The sequence below is a fragment of the Acipenser ruthenus genome, chromosome 37 (genome assembly GCF_902713425.1).
Source record: "Acipenser ruthenus chromosome 37, fAciRut3.2 maternal haplotype, whole genome shotgun sequence".
NCBI classification, from domain to species: domain Eukaryota; kingdom Metazoa; phylum Chordata; class Actinopteri; order Acipenseriformes; family Acipenseridae; genus Acipenser; species Acipenser ruthenus.
In genome coordinates this window covers 2592391-2608474 of record NC_081225.1, presented here as the reverse complement: position 1 = coordinate 2608474, position 16084 = coordinate 2592391, and the positions used below count along the sequence as shown (strand labels likewise).

The window sequence follows — 16084 nt, the reverse complement described above, 5'->3', positions numbered from 1 at the left end:
TCTGTACGGACTTTATTACTGTATTAACAATCTGTCCATATACACGACTCCAAACGATTACACTGACTATCACTGCAATATATAATTTTCATGTGGAGTGCAGTTGTGTGTTCTACAAAGATCTAATATTCTGGGGCACGGGTGTTTTGTTTTGCCCTCTTGCACTAATACACGCCTCCTAAATCTCACTGAATGTGCGGCGATGAGGCTGTGTGCTCGAGTCGTTTAAAGACAGGATGCGATCCTGTAGCTTTTGAGGGTTGTATTCTCAAACTGCAAAACAGACTCTACAGTAATTTGACTGCTTTCTCCTGCAAGTAGCAACAAAAGCGTTTCTCTGTTCATGCATCTAATCTGTTCCGAGTTCGTCACTGCAAGTTTAGGGAAGTTGTCAGTTTTGTTGTAGTTTAGGGAAGTTGTCAGTTTTCCCTGTAAGCGACCGAGACAAAATACATTACACTGTCGTTCTTGTTTGCGTGTGAAGGCGACATTTCTTAACTTCTTGGCACAGTTGTTTCTTGACACGGGTCCTCACAGTATTTGGAAACAAGGGGATCTAAGTTTGTATCCTGCACTTGCCTTGTACAGTTCGCACTGATCATCGTATACAGTACAGACACAACTGCCTCCCTTCCAAAACAGGAGAGGGGTTCTGCGCACTTTGTAAAATATACAAAGCCATAGTCTACTAAAAGGACAACATGTTTGCTTATTTAGCAGGAAGAAAATAAAAGCTTTTTACTATATGATTTGATCATCTCCAGGTTCACGCTCTACATTAACCATCTCTCCCCACGCCATGTTGTTGCCGGTGTTTTTCCTCTTAGTAGTCTGTAGGCATCAGAAGTATTCGCGTTTTTTGTACGACGTGTTTCATATGCAATAAATGTGTAATAATGTAAATTAATCGCAACACCAGAAACAGGAGTGAGTGGTGAGAGCGTTCATTTCGAAACGCATGCCAGTCTATTACAAGTGTTTTTTCAAAACATAACTAGCCTTTCTTTCTATAAACCATATATATATATATATATATATATATATATAGTGTGTGTGTGTTTCTCTCTCGTCAGTTTTTATGTTAATCCTATGTTTTGAATAGGCGTACGCTGTTTACCAGGAGGATGTAGTTTCCCATGGTTAATTTGTTTTAGTCGAATGAATAACAATAACCTCGTATGTGCGTTTCTAATTGGTTCAGACTTTTTTCCTTCTCTAACTTTTTTTTTTCTTTCTTTCAAACGGGATGGGAACCCCTTAGGATCTGCAAATCGTCTATAAAGGGTTCCTGTTCTTGACACTGTCTGCGCGGGTTACAAAAAAACAACGACATCGTTCGTTACAGTACAGCGCGTTCTCAATCTGGGGGGAGGGGGGGCACATCGCCCATATTCCCGGAGGATTAATTACTCAAATTGAATAACTAGTAGGATCTGAATGGTGGTTAATTTGGAACATGCGTGGAACAACGCGCTAGGGAATGGAAAGGACAGTGCTAAACAGCATCGCAACAATTAACCCCCAAAACGCCGTGTGGTCTTCTCTAATCAACTAACGACTGGTTTCACAGACCCACGATTATCCCAAAAATAACATTAGCTATTCCAAGATTAGTACCAGTCGCGTTCTGTGAAACAACACACTTGTTTAACTGTCAAGCAGCTACCACGCCCTGTGTTTAATATGCACACGGCAGGTTACGCGTGTGCAGTCTGGGTTAATTGCTGATTGTCCCCACCTGGTTTAGTAATTGAGAGCGGGGCTCAGTATAAATACACGTGGTTTGCTGCCCTGCTAACCCGATTCTTTTTGGCTGCTGAAATGTGCGCGTTTAGTGGATTACTGTGCTGTTTGGTGCAGTTGCTTTGGATTGTGAATGGTAAATTCCTTTACACAGCCCTCGTTTGAAATCCCCATGCGCTAGTCTTGCACTGACTTCACCTGCTCTCCCATCGACCCGCGTTTACTGTGTTTGCTTGAACAATGTAATATATGTTTTACTTGCATGCAAGTCGTTTGATTTTTGCGAGCAGAAGACGTCAAGGGAACGAAACACCTTTAAACGTGCTAATGCACAGCAAACCATGATTTTACATCAAATGTTTATTGTCTATTTTTAACACATGGGTAGAGCAACTTGCAGTACATGCAAATACAAAACTTGAATTATTTGAAGTTTGATCTATACAATCAAGTGCTATACAAGTAATTCAATATTTATTACAATGACCTACCTTAAAACATTACCACTGGAACGCTTTAAAACTATCAGTATAATACCGGCTATATTGATCGGTTCCTGTATTTAGCGCTTTAAATTGTGTGTACCCTTGGCGCACACTGCCACCTGGAGGCCCAAAACGAAGTTTGTCACATTTTCCTCAATTTGTCGCTTACTTTTTTTTTTTTTTAAAGGCTTGCACACTAGTATCTTAAGTAATCCATCTCTATCTGATTCTGGCACACTTTCCTTGTAATTCTATCTAGCCTCCGTTTATAATGCTCTTTGAATTCGTTGAGTAGATTTAAACTATAGTATTGTGTATTTATTGCATGCGCTGTTTCAGGGTTTGGTTCCCCTATCGAGCACATAGACTTGGGGAGCTCGCGGGCTGCGGTCGTCTCCTTGGGAACGGATCAGAAAAGCGACGCCGTTCTTCACACTAATGGCGGTAAGTGTTTCCATTGGAAGCAGTGCTGGTTTGTAGAATGCCTACACGGTGCCAGTTTCCATGCACTTTCTTTCAACTGGTTTAATTGTTTACTGACGGTAAACTAAACTCGCTGAGCTGACTTTGTACGAAGCCTGTACTAGCCAGCGCTCCAGATAAGGTTTTGGGTCTGGGAGTAATTTACTCTCCAAGTAACACAGAGATTAAATGTATTTTCAGGGGGTTAAATGCAGCATTGCCTTGAAGTCATGAGTAATCTCAATGCATACTGCACAATCTTTAACGGTAATGGGGTCTGCATTAAAAAAGAGCCTTCCATTTTAACTGCAATGTTACTTTGAACTGCTGTAACCACGCGTGTGTTATACAAGGTTATTTATCGGCTCAGCGCATTTTTTTTTTCGAGGTATCACACTGACAGCAAATTATTTACGTAAGACTTCAGTGTAAAGCCTTCAAAATAAGATAATGCATTAATAATTATGAAACAGTTGGTTCAGTATTACAGGCACCTTTTTTAGCGGTTGCCTCTGATGACGGTTCCAGTTGGATTTGTAGCTGGACTGGTGTGTTTACACTTCAAACTGTGTAGCTTCGAATTGTTCTTATTCTTACTGCGATTGGCTTCAAAGACAGCAGGGCTAGCCAGAGATCGGCTCATGTTTGTTGGGTTGTTTTTTTCTTGTGTACAGTTCCCTAATAACAGAAGGCATTGTATTCTGGGAGATGTAGTTGTTAGTTGAAGTTTCAGGGAAGGGAGGCAGACAGACAAGCACAATTGCTCTGCGTATTGGGTGTGTATTTTTACGCATTAAATTTGGTGCGTATTTTGGATTTTTGATGCTTAACTGCAGGTACGCAGCGTATCTAGACCGCTGCCTGTACCCTTCTGCATTGAAACATTGGTGTTTAGCCCAGAGGCAAATAATGCAATTCACTAAAACACCACTTACAACTTGGGTCTATCGTCCTTGTTTCTAAAATACAATGTGTTTTTTCAGAGTTTCTGTCATCCAGTGATACGTTTCTGGAACAAGGGGATATTAGGAAGGAGGTAAGTGAGTCGCATATGAAGAATCGGTGACGGAAGGTGTAATAACAAACTTGGCAAACGCAAGACTGCAAATGTGGCGCCATGGGGCTAGATTGTAGAACCAGGGTACCTCATATAGCGCCAGCAACATTGCGTTCTGGCACCAGTAGACCTGTTTACTTTTTATTTAATGAATTCCTTAGCAACCATAGATGATGATGATGGTCTCTCATTAGGCATGGTCAACCCACACACATCCACAGGAGAGAAGCCATGTGTGGGACGTCTAACTGCAGAAACAGGTCTCAAGCATGTGTTTGCGGGGCGGGGGGCTTGATTAGGGCGGGCTTTGATAACGTGACACCGTTTCAACTACAAGACTTCTGTGTAGGACCGCAGTGTCGATGCAGAAAGGCTGCCCGTGGGAAGAGGGATTGGATCGCTGTCTTAAACTGGCTTCCCACTCTTTGAAACTGAAACCCTTAACTTATCCCCCCTTATCCTAACAGATACCAAGAAATGCCACTGATGTGAAAGAGAGAATGTGGCCCAAAGATGGCAACACCGTTAAAATCCCATATTCCGTGTCGAAGCAATACAGTAAGTACTTCAATCTTCAAAACAAATCCCTGTGGTTCTGCAATGGGAATCCTTGCTATATACCAATGAAATACACTGCATTTATGACCAAGAGGTCAGATCAATGGTAAACCCTTTTTTTTTGTACATCACAGGTGTAAACACACTTTGCCTCTTAGATAACAACATAATCTGTTATCAAGTTAAGTTTCTATTTATTTTGTTATTATTATTATTATTTATTTCTTAGCAGACGCCCTTATCTAGGTAAAGTACCTTGCTCAAGGGTATAACAGCAGTGTCCCCCACTGGGGATTGAACCCACAACCCTCCGGTCAAGAGTCCAGAGCCCTAACCTCTACTCCACACTGCTGCCTTCTGCCTTCGGTGTTCTGCTTCAGCTGGATGCAGTATAGCGTTGATTTGTATGTAACTTCTCCTCCTTTCCCTGCACTCCTCTGCATCCACCTCTTGCAGATGAGCAGAGCCTGGCCCTGGTCAAGCAAGCTTTCGCTGAATTTGAGGAGGATACCTGTATCCGGTTCGTCCCAGTGACCACCGAGGAAGATTACATCGTCATCAACCCTGTCACTCGGTGGGTTGCAAAGATCTGATAAAGTTAAAACAATACTCTTGATGTACGTAGAAATTAAATGTGGCGGCTGTTTTAAGATCTGATAAAGTTCAAACGATACCCTCGATGTATGTAGAAATGAAATGTGGCAGCTGTTTTAAGATCTGATAAAGTTCAAACGATACCCTTGATGTATGTAGAAATGAAATGTGGCAGCTATTTTAAGATCTGATAAAGTTCAAACGATACCCTTGATGTATGTAGAAATGAAATGTGGCAGCTATTTTAAGATCTGATAAAGTTCAAACGATACCCTTGATGTATGTAGAAATGAAATGTGGCGGCTGTTTTAAGATCTGATAAAGTTCAAACGATACCCTTGATGTATGTAGAAATGAAATGTGGCAGCTGTTTTAAGATCTGATAAAGTTCAAACGATACCCTTGATGTATGTAGAAATGAAATGTGGCAGCTGTTTTAAGATCTGATAAAGTTCAAACGATACCCTTGATGTATGTAGAAATGAAATGTGGCGGCTGTTTTAAGATCTGATAAAGTTCAAACGATACCCTTGATGTATGTAGAAATGAAATGTGGCGGCTGTTTTAAGATCTGATAAAGTTCAAACGATACCCTTGATGTATGTAGAAATGAAATGTGGCGGCTGTTTTAAGATCTGATAAAGTTCAAACGATACCCTTGATGTATGTAGAAATGAAATGTGGCAGCTGTTTTAGATCTGATAAAGTTCAAACGATACCCTTGATGTATGTAGAAATGAAATGTGGCAGCTGTTTTAAGATCTGATAAAGTTCAAACGATACCCTTGATGTATGTAGAAATGAAATGTGGCGGCTGTTTTAAGATCTGATAAAGTTCAAACGATACCCTTGATGTATGTAGAAATGAAATGTGGCGGCTGTTTTAAGATCTGATAAAGTTCAAACGATACCCTTGATGTATGTAGAAATGAAATGTGGCGGCTGTTTTAAGATCTGATAAAGTTCAAACGGTACCCTTGATGTATGTAGAAATTAAATGTGGCGGCTGTTTTAAGATCTGAAAGTTCAAACGATACCCTTGATGTATGTAGAAATGAAATGTGGCGGCTGTTTTAAGATCTGATAAAGTTCAAACGATACCCTTGATGTATGTAGAAATGAAATGTGGCGGCTGTTTTAAGATCTGATAAAGTTCAAACGGTACCCTTGATGTATGTAGAAATGAAATGTGGCGGCTGTTTTAAGATCTGAAAGTTCAAACGATACCCTTGATGTATGTAGAAATGAAATGTGGCGGCTGTTTTAAGATCTGAAAGTTCAAACGGTACCCTTGATGTATGTAGAAATGAAATGTGGCGGCTGTTTTAAGATCTGATAAAGTTCAAACGGTACCCTTGATGTATGTAGAAATGAAATGTGGCGGCTGTTTTAAGGCACCGTCGATCTTTACATCTTTACTTTTTTGCACTGCGCTAGGAACGTTGTTTCTTTGGTTGCTGACCCCATGTTATATATTACATATGTAGTGATGCCCTTTTCTATACCTTGCGTACATGTAATTGCACTAAATTCACACCCATAGTAATTGTATTTTCTCATCGACTGCGTGTTCACGAGTAGTGTTCGCAAAATAGATACAATTATTATTTCATAGTGTCAGTTTAACTGTTCCATAATGTGTTCAGGAAACTTATTTTGTGCCACTTTTCTGAAGCACTGCACTTTTCAGAACTGTAACCTGTCCCTTTCTCTCTCTCAGGTGTTTCTCATCTTCTCAGAACTGTAACCGGTCTCTCTCTCTCTCTCTCTCTCTCTCTCTCAGGTGTTTCTCATCTTCTCAGAACTGTAACCGGTCTCTCTCTCTCTCTCTCTCTCTCAGGTGTTACTCATCTGTGGGTCACGCTGGTGGCGGCCAGTTGGTTTCCCTGGGTCTGAACTGCCTCAAGCGAGACATGGGAGTTGCTACACATGTGCTCATGCATGTTCTGGGCTTCTGGCATGAGCACACCAGAGTGAACCGTGACAAACGTATCGCTGTGAAGCGGGAAAATGTCTCGCCAGGTGAGGGTCACTACCAGTAGCCAATAGTATGATCCAATTATTTATTGCTTCCATTGTGCGTTTTCTGTAATAGATCTTGGCAACCACTTGACCAGTTTTGATAAAACTAAGCATGGGAATTTGTGAGGAGATGGGAAATACTGGGATGATCTGGCGGTGCTCAATGTGTTTCTGACTCGTTTTGCTTCCTATTTTCAGAACTCGCCAGTAACTTGAAGATCCATGAGGAAAACATGCTAAAAAATGACTACAATTCCATATTGCACTACAGCCAGTAAGTATTGCAAGACTTCATCATGAATGCTTGAAGTTTGTAACTCCAAGCCAGGCAAATGTTTCCTGTACAAAACTGTACGTCTTGGTCAGGTTGTGGTCATGCAAAATGAGGCGATTTGGACTTCTGCTTGAATCTGCATTCGGATATGCATATAGAAAGGAACTCCTGTCTGTACCTTGAATGCAGAAATGGCTTTTTTTTCTGTCTGCACTATATAGCCATCTTTGGGAAAATTGTTTTCTCTCATGGTGGATCCAAAGCTTTTGACAAAGTCTTGCATTAAAGATTAATTCTCAAACTGAATGTAGTAGGGATTCAAGGAAATGCAGGCACATGGATTAGGGAGTGGTTAACATGTAGAAAACAGAAAGTACTGATTAGAGGAGAAACCTCAAAATGGAGCGAGGTAACCAGTGGTGTACAGTGCCTTGCATAAGTATTCACCCCCCTTGGACTTTTAGTGTAGTAGTGTTACAACCTGGAATTAAAATCGATTTAATTGGGATTTTTACCATTTGATTTCCACAACATACTTAACACTTTGAAGGTGCAAAATATTTTTTTATTGTGACACAAAAGTTAATTAAACAAAAAAAATACATTCACCCCCCCTGAGTCAGTACTTGGTAGAAGCACCAATTACAGCTGTGAGCCTTTTTTGGGTACGTCTCTACCAGCTTTGCACATCTGGATCCTGCAATTTTTGCCCATTCTTCTTGGCAAAATTGCTCCAGCTCTGTCACGTTGGATGGGGACCGTTGGTGAACAGCAATTTTCAAGTCTTGCCACAGATTCTCAATCGGATTGAGGTCCTGGCTTTGACGGCCATTCTAAGACATTCAGGTTCTTGTTTTTAAACCACTCCAGTGTAGCTTTGGCTGTGTGTTTACGGTCATTGTCCTGCTGGAAGGTGAACCTCCGCCCCAGTCCCAGGTCTCTTGCAGACTGAAACAGGTTTTCCTCTAGAATTTCCCTGTATTTGGCTCTATCCATCTTGCCCTCAATCCTGACCAGTTTCCCAGTCCCTGCCGATGAAAAGCATCCCCATAACATGATGCTGCCACCACCATGCTTCTCCGTGGGGATGGTGTTCTCAGGATGATGAGCAGTGTTGGCTTTGTGCCACACATAGCGTTTTGCGCTAAGGCCAAAAAGTTCAATTTTGGTTTCATCAGACCAGAGAACCTTTTTCCACATGTTTGCTGTGTCTCCCACATGCCTTTTGGCAAAATCCAAACAGGATTTGATATGGGTTTTTTTCAGCAATGGCTTTCTTCTCGCCACTCTTCCATAAAGCCCAGCTTTGTTCAGCGTCCGGAGCGTTATAGTTGTCCCATGGACGGTTTCTCCCATCTCAGCTGTGGATCTCTCCAGCTCCTTCAGAGTTACCATTGGCCTCTTGGTTGCTTCTCTGACTAATGCCCTCCTTACCTGGTCACTGAGTTTTGGTGGACGGCCTTCTCTAGGCAGAGTCACGGTTGTGCGATATTCTTTCCATTTTTTAATAATGGATTTAACGGTGCTCCGGGGGATGTTCAAAGTTTGGGATATTTTTTTATAACCCAACCCTGATTGGTGCTTCTCCAGAACTTTATCCCGGACTTGTTTTGATAGCGCCTTGGTCTTCATGATGCTTTTTGTTTAGATATGCTCTCTAACAAACTCTGGGGCCTTCCAGAAACAGGTGTATTTAATCTGAGATCAGACTTCTGAAGGCAATTGGTTGCACCAGAGCTTATTTAGGGGTGTCACAGCAAAGGGGGTGAATACTTATGCAATCAAGACTTTTCAGTTTTTTATTTGTAAATAATTTTCAAAAATATGTAGATTTTTTTCCCCACTTCGACATTATGGACTATTTTGTGTAGATCAGTGACAAAAAAATCCTAATTAAATCCATTTTAATTCCAGGTTGTAACACTATAAAATGTGGAAAAGTCCAAGGGGGGTGAATACTTATGCAAGGCACTGTACCACAGGGATCAGTGTTAGGTCCTCTTCTATTCCTAATCTACATTAATGATTTAGATTCTGCTATAGTAAGCACACTTGCTAAATTTGCAGACGACACAAAAATAGGAGGAGTGGCAAACACTGTTGCAGCAGCAAAAGTCATTCAAAATTATCTAGACAGCATTCAGAACTAGGCAGACACATGGCAAATTACATTTAATAGAGAAAAGTGTAAGGTACTGCACGCAGGCAATAAAAATGTGCATTATAAATATCATATGGGAGATACTGAAATTGAAGAAGGAATCTATGAAAAGGACCTAGGAGTTTATGCTGACTCAGAAATGTCTTCATCTAGACAATGTGGGGAAGCTATAAAAAAAAGCCAACAAGATGCTCGGATATATCGTGAAAAGTGTTGAATTTAAATCAAGGGAAGTAATGTTAAAACTTTACAATGCATTAGTAAGACCTTCATCTAGAATATTGTGTTCAGTTCTGGTCACCTCGTTACAAAAAGAACATTGCTGCTCTAGAAAGAGTGCAAAGACGAGCGACCAGAATTATCCTGGGTTTAAAAGGCATGTCGTATGCAGACAGGCTAAAAGAATTGAATCTATTCAGTCTTGAACAAAGAAGACTACGTGGTGATCTAATTCAAGCATTCAAAATCCTAACAGGTATTGACAATGTCGACCCAGGGGACTTTTTCGACCTGAAAAAAGAAACAAGGACCAGGGGTCACAAATGGAGATTAGATAAAGGGGCATTCAGAACAGAAAATAGGAGGCACTTTTTTACACTGAGAATTGTGAGGGTCTGGAACCAACTCCCCAGCAATGTTGTTGAAGCTGACACCCTGGGATCCTTCAAGAAGCTGCTTGATGAGATTCTGGGATCAATAAGCTACTAACAACCAAACAAGCAAGATGGGCCGAATGGCCTCCTCTCGTTTGTAAACTTACTTATGTTCTTAAATGGCTGTAATTTCAGCAAGCTTCTTCTTGCAGTTGATGAAGCACTCTTGTCTAAAAGCTGTTGTATTTAATTCCAGGTATGCCTTCTCTGTAAACCAGCAGCAAACTATGACGCCCATTCCTGACACCAACGTTCCTATTCGTCAGAGGAAAGCTTTAAGCGAGAGCGATATAAAAAGAATCAACATGTGGTACAACTGTGAGAATCCTCTAGCAGGTAAGACTGCTCCGCTGTCCTGTCATGCTCTTACACCAGTAAGACTGCTCCACAGTAACTGCCATGCTCTTACACCAGTAAGACTGCTCCACAGTATCTGCCATGCTCTTACACCAGTAAGACTGCTCCACAGTATCTGCCATGCTCTTACACCAGTAAGACTGCTCCACAGTATCTGCCATGCTCTTACACCAGTAAGACTGCTCCACTGCACTGTCATGCTCTTACACCAGTAAGACTGCTCCACAGTAACTGCCATGCTCTTACACCAGTAAGACTGCTCCACAGTATCTGCCATGCTCTTACACCAGTAAGACTGCTCCACAGTATCTGCCATGCTCTTACACCAGTAAGACTGCTCCACAGTATCTGCCATGCTCTTACACCAGTAAGACTGCTCCACAGTAACTGCCATGCTCTTACACCAGTAAGACTGCTCCACAGTATCTGCCATGCTCTTACACCAGTAAGACTGCTCCACAGTATCTGCCATGCTCTTACACCAGTAAGACTGCTCCACAGTATCTGCCATGCTCTTACACCAGTAAGACTGCTCCACTGTCCCGCCATGCTCTTACATCAGTAAGACTGCTCCAGAGTATCTGCCATGCTCTTACACCAGTAAGACTGCTCCACTGCACTGTCATGCTCTTACACCAGTAAGACTGCTCCACTGTACTGTCATGCTCTTAGACCAGTAAGACTGCTCCACAGTATCTGCCATGCTCTTACACCAGTAAGACTGCTCCACAGTATCTGCCATGCTCTTACACCAGTAAGACTGCTCCACAGTAACTGCCATGCTCTTACACCAGTAAGACTGCTCCACAGTATCTGCCATGCTCTTACACCAGTAAGACTGCTCCACTGTCCCGCCATGCTCTTACACCAGTAAGACTGCTCCAGAGTATCTGCCATGCTCTTACACCAGTAAGACTGCTCCACTGTACTGCCATGCCCTTACACCAGTAAGACTGCTCTGCTGTACTGTCATGCCCTTACACCAGTAAGACTGCTCCGCTGTACTGCCATGCCCTTACACCAGTAAGACTGCTCCGCTGTACTGTCATGCTCTTACACCAGTAAGACTGCTCCGCTGTACTGTCATGCTCTTACACCAGTAAGACTGCTCCGCTGTACTGTCATGCTCTTACACCAGTAAGACTGCTCCGCTGTACTGTCATGCTCTTACACCAGTAAGACTGCTCCGCTGTCCTGTCATGCTCTTACACCAGTAAGACTGCTCCGCTGTCCTGTCATGCTCTTACACCAGTAAGACTGCTCCGCTGTCCTGTCATGCCCTTACACCAGTAAGACTGCTCCACTGCACTGCCATGCTCTTACACCAGTAAGACTGCGCCACTGTCCTGTCATGCTCTTATACCAGCCGTGCTGCCCCTGAGATACTGCAGTTTCGAATTGGCTGCTTTTCATATAAATCACAAATTGTTAATTTACCAGTTGTTATTTTGTGCAGTTTGAGTGACATTTAATACAGCAAGACTCCCTACACACCACTATGTCCCTGCCCGCAAGCTGAGGTCCTCCGACTCTGGCCTGCTTGTTATCCCACTTGGAGAACACTTGTTATCACAATTGGAGAACACTTGTTCAGCTTCATGGTTCCGACTCTTTGGAACTCTCTCTCTTTGGAACTCTCTCCCAGCTTTGGTGCGTGATGCTCCCACCGTCGCTCGCTTTAAATCATCTCTCAAGACCCACCTGTTCTCTCTTGCTTTCCATGCTCTTTAAGCCTGATATCTGCTATTAGCTGCTGTGGTGTTGCTACTATATCATGTATTATGAATCTTTCACTGTATGATTATTATTATTACTATTTAGTTCATAGCTGACGCCCTTATCCGGGGCAACTTACACTTGTTACAAGATATCACATTATTTTTACATACAATTACCCATTTATACAGTTGGGTTTTTACTGGAGCAATGTAGGTAAAGTACCTTGCTCAAGGGTACAGCAGCAGTGTTCCCCACTGGGGATTGAACCCACGACCCTCCGGTCAAGAGTCCAGAGCCTTAACCACTACTCCACACTGCTGACCTGATGTATCGAAACTGATGTGTTGTGTTTGTTTTTTTTTTTTTTTACTGTATTTCATGTATTATACATTTTTCACTATTGTATTATGCATTGTTTTTTACTGTATCGTTTATTATGCATTTTTCTATTTAGTGTTATGGATTTTTTTTCTTGTTACTGCATCTTGTAAAGCGCTTTGTGATGGTGGTCTGCTGTGAAAGGCACTGTATAAAATAAAGATGATTGATTTGATTGATTGATTGATACTCTTCACTGGTCTTGTTTCAGCCTTCTCTGAATAGCATAGCCCCACTACCCTGCAAGTTCTTATTAGGGCCATCTATAACAATACAACTTAGGCTAGTTTAGTGTCTTTTGTCTGACTCAAGGCTTTATGAAGGCAAAATTTAAGTAAAAATCAAAGCTTTTTTTTCATAATGTCTTTAAGATGGCGACCAGGGCCACAAGAACACTGACTCCCATCTTCTGGTGGAAAAGCCGCTGAAAACATCTGAGGGGGATATCTTGAAGCTTGGAGTCTCTCCCCCTGTGGCTACCCCAGTCTTTGCAGCTGCCAGAGAGACCACAGGCCCTGCCTCCAGCCCTCCGTTCTCGGCCTCGCACGCCTCCAGCCCTCCGGTCTCGGCCTCGCACGCCTCCAGCCCTCCAGTCTCAGCCTCGCACGCCTCCAGCACTGCGGTCTCAGCCTCGCACGCCTCCAGCACTGCGGTCTCGGCCTCCGGCACTCCGGTCTCGGCCTCGCACGCCTCCGGCACTCTGGTCTCGGCCTCGCACGCCTCCAGCACTCCGGTCTCGGCCTTGCACGCCTCCAGCCCTCCAGTCTCAGTCTCGCACGCCTCCAGCACTCCAGTCTCGGCCTCCAGCACTCCGGTCTCGGCCTCGCACGCCTCCGGCACTCCGGTCTCGGCCTCGCACGCCTCCGGCACTCCGGTCTCGGCCTCGCACGCCTCCAGCCCTCCAGTCTCGGCCTCGCACGCCTCCAGCACTGCGGTCTCGGCCTCCAGCACTCCGGTCTCGGCCTCGCACGCCTCCGGCACTCCGGTCTCGGCCTCGCACGCCTCCGGCACTCCGGTCTCGGCCTCGCACGCCTCTAGCCAAGCAAACTTGTCCACTGGTACTTCTACAGGACATGACCAGACCACCCTCCAATCCAATGAGGTCAACCAGTCTCTGCCGCCCACCCCTTCCCCTCGACCTGCCTCTCTGTTCTGTAACTTTGAGCTTGACCTGTGTGGCTGGGAGAACTGCCGCAGCGGGGACTTCAACTGGCTGTTAAGGAGGGAGAGGCCGACTGAGTTTGAGACCCAGACTCTGCCTGATGGCCATGTTAGCTGCCGCAACTTTGCAGGTGAGTCTGTGCTCTGTCAAACTGGTGTGGTGGTGCTGTATATTTCTGGACAAGTCCTGCACCCATTTTAAACACTCAATTTTATATTTTTGTGCAGTGCTAAATTGCTTTCCTATGTTGCAGGGCAGTATCTGTACCTGGAGGCAGTGTTTCCCCGGGAGAGTGGTGAAACTGCAGTCCTCATCAGCCCAGTCTTTGAGGGACCCAAATGCCTGTCCTTCTGGTACAGCCTGATCGGAGATGGCGTGGGTAAGTTACAGGCATGGTCTAATCAAGTTCCTAGACTAGACCAAGAGGTATGCCTACTAATGAATGTCTGCTTGATTGATTACAATGATTCTAAAGCTATGACGGCAGAGACTGAAGGATAATTGCCATTCTATTGACTATTTGGGGTTTCAATTGCAGTATACCAAGTGTGGCTTGTTTTGTGGGGACAGCTGGCAATTTACATTCCATATAAATTGCCAGCTGTCTTGTTTCTTAAGTTGCTGGCTGGGAGTAAGGGCACTATCAAGCTAACAACATGTATGCATTTAAATCAAATCTGTTGGGTGTACAGGTTTGGGGAGTTGTGGTGTTAGGCTTTTCTAGCCACAACTCTGAGATCTGTTTGTCTCTGCAGGTGCTCTCCATCTGTATGTGGCGTATGTGAGCTCTCCAGACAGCTGGCACAAGCTGTGGTCTGCTAGTGGTGCCATGCCCAGAAAGTGGTACTTTGAGGAAATTGATCTGTTTGTCAAACCTGAGGAGAAATTCCAGGTGGGAATAAGCTTATGAACCTCAAAACAAACTGAGTTAACTTCCGCTGACATTTTTAAATGAAGTGTAATTAGTGTTCAAAACAGACACCATTTTGTTTTACCTCTTGTGTAGATTCTGCTGGAGGGAACCATCAGCAACAACTACTGTGGTGATGCTGCAATAGATGACTTATCGGTCTCTGAGAACCGCTGCACGTCGTTCAAGAGGCTCCACAAGCGCCGCGAGCTGCCAGCTACCCCAGCACCTGAAGGGAGTCCCTCTGTGTCCGCTGCCCCAGTGCTGCCCCCTCCAGAGGTGCTGGAGACGCTGTTCTGTGACTTTGAGAAGGGGCTGTGCGGCTGGTCCCAGTGTACCAGTGATGACTTTGACTGGGAGCTTCACCAAGAGAGACTGCCGCCCCTGCTCAGTGCCACGCAGCCAGACTCCCAGGGGAAGTGCCGCAACTTTGAAGGTACAGTATGATGGGAGGTTCTGAGTTCTGGAAAGGACTTTATTAACCTAAAGGATAGATGCAGCTGTTAATGCTGACTTACCATTTTCCATTGTAAACATGGCAGTCTAAACCAGCCCTGTGATCTATTCTAGTAGTGTATTTAACAATTCAAACTTCCAGAACAACAAGCAGCAACAAGCAGCAACCTGAACTTTCGTTCAACAAATGCAAGAGACTAAAACTAAACCCTTGTCTTACAAATCTAGAAGGCATATGGTGTGGCACCACAAACTACAACCACCACTTCCTATCCGCTATTGCAGTGGGGCCGTGACCCATGCTGTAACTCTGTCCTACACCTGTAGTTTATTGGAACTGAATTGTATTTCTGTTCTAGATAATTCTGGAGGGGACAATCGGAAACAATCACTGTGGGGATGTAGCTGTTGATGACGTGTTTGTGACAGGACACCATTGTGGCAAAGGAGACCCTGCACACACCACTGTCGCAAGGAATAAAACATTGTGAAACCTTAATGTAATTTAAAATATATTTTGTATTGACTAATACATTTATGTGTAGTAATGTTCCACTATGCACAGCTCCAAACAATTAAGCAGTTGTGTGTGTGTGTGTGTGTGTGTGTGTGTGTGTGTGAAGCATTATTTTTCAAAAAAAAAGGTTGGATTTCTTGAAGGAAATGTAGCTGCTTCCAGCCTAACTATGTAATTTAACATCCTTCTGCTGAAAGTGGCAAAGGACATAAGCTTTTCTCCGTTCCTACAGGTAATCGTTTTTGTGTATGCATGACCGGGCAAACTGATTGCACGGGCAGATCTTGATACTACCATGTGGTGGCGACATTTTCCACTTTTTATCACTGTCCAGGGTTCTGAAACTGGATCTCACTACTGCCATGCTCAATCGGATATACTTGTCACCTGTTTGGAAAGAGGAGTATTTTTGTAAAGGCACTCTGGTCAGGAGATGGCGCTGAATACTATTTAAAGTCTTGAAGTTATAAAATGTACCACCCTAGAGTGATGCTTAAATGCAAATTGTAGTTGCACACAAAAGCTGTCTGCTTCAGTCATTAGAGGAAAAAAAAAAAAAAACACTAGTCTTTTAGC

The 16084-nt window shown here is 43.6% G+C and overlaps 1 protein-coding gene across 1 annotated transcript; it reads left to right on the top strand.

Annotated features, from left to right (window-relative positions):
* Positions 1 to 1786: 1786 nt before the first annotated feature.
* LOC117966451 (uncharacterized) lies at positions 1787 to 15583 on the top strand. The gene is made up of 13 exons (XM_059008678.1): positions 1787 to 1879; positions 2568 to 2672; positions 3674 to 3726; positions 4215 to 4305; positions 4762 to 4879; positions 6740 to 6921; positions 7120 to 7195; positions 10206 to 10345; positions 12835 to 13755; positions 13879 to 14004; positions 14381 to 14517; positions 14632 to 14971; positions 15351 to 15583. Exons 1-13 carry the CDS (start codon positions 1822 to 1824, stop codon positions 15401 to 15403), a joined length of 2400 nt encoding a protein of 799 aa, XP_058864661.1. The 5' UTR covers positions 1787 to 1821; the 3' UTR covers positions 15404 to 15583.
* The last annotated feature ends 501 nt before the right edge of the window (positions 15584 to 16084 follow it).

Coding starts and splice junctions, on each gene's coding strand:
- LOC117966451 (XM_059008678.1), top strand. CDS start 1,822: ATGTGCGCGTTTAGTGGATTACTGTGCTGTTTGGTGCAGTTGCTTTGG. Junction 4,306..4,761: donor TTCCGTGTCGAAGCAATACA/GTAAGTACTTCA, acceptor CACCTCTTGCAG/ATGAGCAGAGCCTGGCCCTG. Junction 14,518..14,631: donor AACCTGAGGAGAAATTCCAG/GTGGGAATAAGC, acceptor CCTCTTGTGTAG/ATTCTGCTGGAGGGAACCAT.